This window comes from Atta cephalotes (genome assembly GCF_000143395.1).
Source record: "Atta cephalotes unplaced genomic scaffold scaffold00009, whole genome shotgun sequence".
Taxonomy (NCBI): Eukaryota; Metazoa; Arthropoda; class Insecta; order Hymenoptera; family Formicidae; genus Atta; species Atta cephalotes.
Window position 1 is genome coordinate 2,405,702 of NW_012130073.1, and position 7,765 is coordinate 2,413,466.

Below are 7,765 nucleotides of genomic sequence, written 5' to 3' on the forward strand. Positions count from 1 at the left end.
TATATATATATTTAATTACTACTTATAACTTATTTAGTATAGTATGGTGTATAGTAATATAATAATATATATATATATATATATATATATATATATATATATATATATATATATATATATATGTATATCATACAGACATATAATAAAAAGCGAACTCAATATTATCTCTTTTTTCACATGTTCGTTTTGTCGATATCTCTAGATTGTGAAAGTTGTTCAGGAATATCAATTCGTAAGAATTAAATATCCGGAAAAATGAATATTGCTATAGACATTGATAGTTAATTGTGTAAGCGAGTTAATTATGCATCATTTATATGAATGCTTCATTTATGTCTAAGTACATAATTTATCATCCAACTGCTTAATTGCGTGCTATCGTGACTACAAACGTCGTAATATATCCCGTAAATTACGCTGTTTCCTTAGACTTCCAATTATTCACTTATAGATGTATGTGATACTTATCGAATTTTATTTTCAAATTGTTTGTTTATAGACGTTGTTTATTTGCTACAGCAACGACTTAATAAGTTATTAAAATATTGTAAAATTAATTTTGAATTCAATTTTGGTATAATAATTGATAGAGGAATAAAATTATGTTCTTCCATTTTTCTTTATGTTTCCGTTTTTTTTTCTAGAAGCAACTCAAAATGATAATTTTTGAGCTATAATTTTTGAAAAAAGAGGGCCGTTGACAATTTTTGCCCAACATATAATTTTATGATAATTGTCTGATGTTTTTTAATTAAGATTATAAGTTAATAAAATTATTGTTAAAATTAATTTAAGAATATGATATTTTAAATATTATTAGAATGTATATCAGAAAATGCTACAGAAAATGAATTTTAAAATTCCCTGACTTTTCCAGACATTCCAGATGAAAATGGAAAATTTTCCATGACTAATATAAAATATGTAAATTTTAACATTTAGACTCAAGAATTGTAGGCAAGCTGTATTAAAAACAATGCAAAAAAAAGTAGCATAGTAAAATTTTGGGTGCAAATTCAAGTCAATAAAAAATAGTTTTGAAAAAAAGAATGCAGTTATGATGAAAAAAAGGGATCAAATAAAATACTGAATAAAGTATACATTTTAATTATTTTGTTAAAATCGTTTAAAGTGCGCAAGTTTTGAATGTATTTAAACGTCAGATATATTTAAAAAATTATAACAATTATTTGGAATAGGAGTAGTTTAAGGAAATTGTTGCAGTTTGAGCAAATTTCGAAATTCTAAATTTTTTTACATTTTCTTCTGACCTTCTTCTTTTCCCAATTTTCCAGGTCTGTGTCAAGAACTTGATATTACAAGTATTTATATATCAGATATTCATTTACAAAGATTTTTTTGTCTAATATAATAGAATTATTTGTTGGTCAGAAACTTTTGGCAATTATTGTATGTCGATGTTGTAGCAAATGAGCGATTTACATGTAAAAAAATATATTCTTGAATTCCTATGGTAACGATAACTTTTTTTTTACTTTAAATACGAAGCGCCACTATGGTCTGAATGTTAAAATGTTGAGCTATTATATATATTCATTTAAATGAATATATAATATATTCTTTTTTTAACATTTTTTATCATAATTATTTTCTTTTTCAAAAATCATGCACCTAAAAAAGATGATATTATAAAAATAAAAGTTTTAAATTATTGATCAATTCATGAATTGCGTCACGTGTTATTGTACATCTACCGGTATAACAATTTTAAGTTCTCGTTACTTCAAGTTCGCTAAGCCTAAATAAATACTTCTCGTGAACAAGTTCACCAATTTCCATAATAACCCGTTACGTACTAGTTAATGATGAAATAACTTTCCCGTTCTAATTCTAATCGGATTGTTATTTCTCGCTAAGTCAGTGAACAATTAGCGAGCGGCTACATCAATTCGATAGATAAATAGAAGGTCTCTCTTTGCTGCGAGACAAATTCGATAATACTAGTCACGACAGATTCTCAAGAAACGCTCGGGACACATCTCAGCAGATATAGTAACTCGATTTTGAATTCTCCAAGTGGAATTCTCCTTCGCTCGTGGTCTGATCCTTAGTCGCTTCGTGACTACTTTCAACGGCGGGTCCGTTGCTATTCTTTCGCGATATGGCGGGGGTTAGACGATAGGCTGGCGCGCGGGGTGGAAAAGTGCGATACGGTTTTCCAACGGCTTATAGATAAGTCGCGGAAAGCCAGGGGGTAATAGCGACGGCCGGTATGAATCAGCCCGTAAGAGCTCTCCAAGAGATCCCAGCGTCGGTGCAGTAATATATTTCCCGTGCCGATAGCGATCGATCGTTTCGGGCGAATAAAATGTCAATACTCTTGTCGCGTTTCGGTTTAACCTCTAACTATACGCCTGCTCGAGGAGCGCGAGACCGAATAAGATATAAACGTAAAATATAAGAGAGGGAAAAGCAGCGGAGAGCCGTTACGGTGCGTGTACGAGCTCCTATATGTATGACTCGGAGATACTGGAGAAATAGCGAGAGCCGGTGTTCCCGGCCGCTTTATCGTTGAAAGTGACGTACTTCGTGGCTTCTCGCGCGGCTCTCATCTCCACCGTAATACGTGATAATAAGAATGGCTCGTGCTCGAATCCACATTCTCTTTTGATGGTTCTTCGTACGTTTTTCGTACTTAATGCTTTGTGAGATAGCATGACGATAATTGCTCGGCGTATACGCGTACTTAAAATTAAAAAAAAGAAAGAACAAAAGGAAAGAGAGAATATTCTCTCTCCCTCTCTCTTTCTCTTTTTCCTCCCTTCCCCCCCCCTCTCAACGTTTGTCGAGAATCAACAATTTTTCTAACGTCGCCAAGTGGCAAATATTCTTCCCTCTTTTTAATTTATGCAAAATTATGTAAAATTATATATAATCAGCTGAAAAGCCCTTATTTTAATACTTCAGAATTTTTATTCGTAACGAGTTTGTGGTTTGCGTTTTTCAAATTATTAAAAATTATATAATTACTTGATATTGTCAGCTCACTTCGTGTACGTGAATTATAATTTAAGTCTACGGAAAAGCATTTCCACCGTGCGCCGCGGGTTTGCGTGCGGTTTTTACCTCCCACGTTTGCGGCATCCTAGCGCCGTGAGGATCCTCGGAGAGGCGAAGGACAACAGTTTCTCGAGCAGTGAACTGGCGCGCGCTGGTCCGATAGGAGCGAGGAGAAATAACTCCTGGATGCAGGAGGAGCGTGAATCCTGGCGCGGCGAAAGAGGTGAAGAATGGGTGGGAGGTGGGGCGATACAGATAAGGAATTTTCCGTGCGGGGATTCCGTGGCGGCGGGTTATCCTTTCCCGAGGAATCCAGGAAGCTCGGTTCTCGAGTGGGGACGAATTGTCCCACAAGATTCACGACGCGATCCTGGCCGTAGGGCGCGTTACATCCGTTACGCTTAGGTACCGGTGCGTCCTGAAGGACGAAATCGTCCCGCCGCCTGTGGCAAGCTGGATTACCACGAAGCAACATGGTGGAAATTACGTCGCCTCCTGATTTAGCGATTTCTTTCTTTTATTTCGTCGTACTGATAATGCCCGGCTATGCGCGCAGAAGATCACAAACGAGACAATCCGAATGATCTTCCTTTTCTACTTTGCAGCAAAATGTTGGCAAATAATATTCTTGCAAAGCAATAATGTATATATTTAATATCAAAAACCGATATATTTCCTGCCTATTTACGAATATAAATTGTCCTGATAATAATTTATTTTAATAATTGAGACATCTCTGTCCCACTTTAAAAGAGACACATATAAAAAATACGATTTTCTATATTATCTTGATGAATGAGTTAAGTATAAATATTATCCTATACCTTATATCATTCATTAAAAACTGACTTTATAAAAATTCGTCAAAAAAATTATTTAAAAAAAGAATTATCAAAATTATCACAATGAATGGGTTTTAAGAATTGTAAAACAAAAATAAAAATGACATTTGTACGTTAAAAATATTTTTTTTGTTGATGTTATTTGATTAGTCAATAATTATGTTGAATTTTCTGTCAAATTCATAATAATTTTTCTCATTTTTTTTAGAAAATTTAATTTTCTCAAAACAATATTTTTTATTATTGGTAAGATATTATCTCAAAACAAAAAAAATTTCTATAATACAATTTTTGTTTATATTGCTCCCCTATTTTAAAACATTTTTTTAGTTGTTAACTTTTAAAGTAAGTGATGTGATTAAAAATTGTATTGTGAGAATCTTTTTTGAGATAACATTTAGTCAATAATAAAAAAAATATTAAGAAAAACGTTTTTAAAGCTTGATTTTCTCGGTATATATACAAATTTAAAGTTTAGTAATCTTAATATTTAATTCCAAATTAAAAACTATAGGGAGTGATAAGACTATTCTCAAAATATTTCTAATTAAAGTTAAGATCGAGAACTTTAATACACTCTATAAATCTGTTAAATTCTTTTTCTCCTTCAATTTCTATATACACGCAAATGATTTATTTCTAATTGTTTATTCTAAAGAAATATTTATCGTAAAAAAAAATAAAGTTGTGTTCTAGTTTGCTCTATTTTATTCTAGTTTCCTTTAGCAAAGTGAATATATAGAAAACATTCAAAAATGCGTCGAGCTATACAGTTTTAGACTTGCCGTTGGCCATTCAGCGAACTTAAATCTTAATGTATAGAGGGAGGAATAAAAGTACGCGCAATCGAAAAGGGATTAGCTAGTTTCGATTTATGTGGCCGACCGAGGATGTAAAGTGAAATTTTCTTATTCGGCGCCTTAATCCTTCGGTACATTATCAGATTCACGACGATAAAACTATCGAGGGAGAATCTTGGTGACGGTATCATATATCTTTTATTTTAAACGCCGAATTTTTTCACTAGAGATAATTGATAAAATTATAATAAGTTAAGAATAATTAATCTATAAATCTGAAAAATAACATAAATTCTTTAAACATTCTCTATTCATCTATTTTGCGTATTATTATTTCGATACTGATAAATGCTAATTACATGTAACATTTTGAAAAACTCAGAATTATGAATTGAATTATGAATTGATGAAAAGTGTATTTCACATATTAATAAATATATATATATATATATATATATATATATACTTTCATTCATATCGAGTTATTTCTTTAAAAATATCAGAGCGTTTTTTTAATAACATCACCGAAATTTTAAGGAATTTCGTAAATTAAAATTTTTTTACAAATTGCATTTTAAATCATAATACGAAAAATTTATAAAATCGTATATGGAAAAAATTTAGTGCGCAAATTTAGTTGATGTAACAATAACTTGCGAACAAAGACCGCAATGTCAAACGACATGATTTAAGAATTAATTAAATGATGGAATGTATGGATTTTACGGAAAGAAATAAAAATATCATCGATTTTTCGTTGACGTTTCTTCGGAAGTATTGTATTAATTAAACGTCGAAATTGATATCGAAACATGGAAAGCAATACCGGGAGCATCATATCGTGGGTAATGGAATTAATACAGACCGACATAAATGGTCATGCGGAACCAGGTCGGTCAGGATAAACAATCATAATAAATCAAGAGTAGACTGTATGATGAGAATGTTGAACCACGAAAAAGTAATAGCCAGAGCAAACTGGTGAAATTGCACCTTCGCGTATAACGCAAAGCTTTGTGATATGTATTAGGTTGAACAGAGTATCCCGATTTTACGAGACCAGAAAAAATATAACAAATATAATAAATTCCGTAGAACTTGTATAAAGGGAACATTGATTAAAGTGCATTGATTAAAGTAAATCTGTATTGAAATATTGGATGAATTCATTTTTGGTGTGATGAAACTGGTATATCATATAAACAGCTGTAATAGCGTATTTTTATTTAAAAAATGATGATTTATTTCTATCCTTTGACAAAATTCACAAGGTAATCTAATTTAACTTGCAAGCTGTTTTAAAAGATTTTTTTTTTTTTCATTGAATAAAGCTGTCCAGTTTTTGTTTGATAGATAATAGATCAATTTTAGCATGGTGTGAAAAAAACATAAAAATATATCAAATAAAAAGTTTCCTTTAACGAAAACTTTGTGCGAATGGACATACCGTTACAAATACGGAATATTTCAAAGTTGCGCATAGTCCGGAAAATGATTCGTTGTTTATATCCTCTATTTGAAAATTCTCTCATATGTTTTTCCATGTAGGAAGGTATATATCTGCATAATAAATGATCATTTTTAAGTAATATTCCTAAACAAGTAATTTTTGAAATTCGGAGGTATTTATAGATTCCCGAAAATTCATTTCAATATATTTTTATCTTAAGCAACAGGAAACTGCCATGTGAAATAATAAAATAAAATGATGAGTGTAGGAAATGGAATAAGCTTCCGAGATGTCTGGATCTGAGATCGAGTTACGATAAAATGAAAGACCTATGTGGAACTATAAGCAACTTGGAGTGCAACGGGGTTATGGGGGACCGAAATGGAACGTGATGTGGTGTGAAAGAGACGATACGCGGTACGTTACAGCAAAACACGTGAAATGCAATTGGACTAAACGAAAGGTTACAAACTATCGTTACGATAAGAAAAGAAAAACATCAAAAGAGATTGAATGCCATTCCGTCTTTTTAATCAATTCATAACCTCGTATTTGCACGTTTCCTGCTGTTATGATTACATAATATTTTAAAGTGTGTAATAATTGACAAAATTCATTAGAGGTATATTGCTTGTATATAGAATATTGACTCGTTATTCTATTGCAACAAATTCGTTTCGTATTTCTGATTGCTCTATTGCATGTTAAAATATACTAAAATTCTAATCGATATATTCACCTGGAAATTACCTGACGGGTACCCACGGCAATAAAAGGTAATGTTTTACATGGAAAGAGGCCGACTTCAATTTGTTTTTTGCACAGTGCCTCTTTTTTCTATCCTCGATACCTGTACGTACGTCCCTAAAGTACCACAAAGAGCACCAAGAATACGTCTCGTCTTGTATTCTCTTTGGAGTTAACCGACTCGATTACATTATGTATTATATATGTATATACATAACATATATCCACTTAGGTAATCTCGTAGTAATATTTTCTTATTGTAATATTATCCGCCTAATTCTGATTTAGATTTTAAAAAATCATTGTCTTTTTGAAAAAAAACAAAAGAGATTTCAATTACCTTTTGCCGTGAGCGTCCTGTAAATATATTTATCTTAAGCCAACGAGAATAAATAATCGAAATTTTAATTAGCGATCGTACAGCTCGCTGGCTATCGAACGGCAAAATTAGCACCAATTTGCGTTAATGAAGGGCGTTCCGTTTATAATTATGGTAAAATCGTTACAATTTCAGAACAATATCATACGTAGGTCAGTGATGTATGAAATGCATGTTGTGACCAGAATATACAATCATCGAGTAAATTGTATTCGCGCCTGTGAATGTAAATCGAATAAATCTGTATTTTTATTCTTATAGATTTTGTTTTTATAATTTGCCTCGTTGCATATTCCAATCGTTTATATCTTCCTTGTAACGTTGTGCAGATTATATAAATATTTCGCCAACAGTTCCAATAATAACGCAGGATAACTCGAGACAGATTATATTTCTTTCTTACGTATTTATTACATCGCAATCTAATATCGAGAAACAATTGTCATTTGAACATTTTATTAATAATATCTTTCGGATTACAATTTGCCTTTCTTGTGGCAGAGTAAATTTTGAGAAAATAATTAAA

At 31.5% G+C, this 7,765-nt stretch overlaps 1 protein-coding gene across 1 annotated transcript in view; it reads left to right on the forward strand.

The window, feature by feature from the left end:
* The window catches only part of LOC105627620, a 115,717-nt gene extending 112,291 nt beyond the window's left edge, over positions 1–3,426 (forward strand). Inside the window, exon 6 of the mRNA XM_012208897.1 lies at positions 3,005–3,426. Within this exon, the coding sequence (XP_012064287.1) occupies positions 3,005–3,426 (422 nt within the window). The remainder of the gene's footprint in view (positions 1–3,004) is intronic.
* The last annotated feature ends 4,339 nt before the right edge of the window (positions 3,427–7,765 follow it).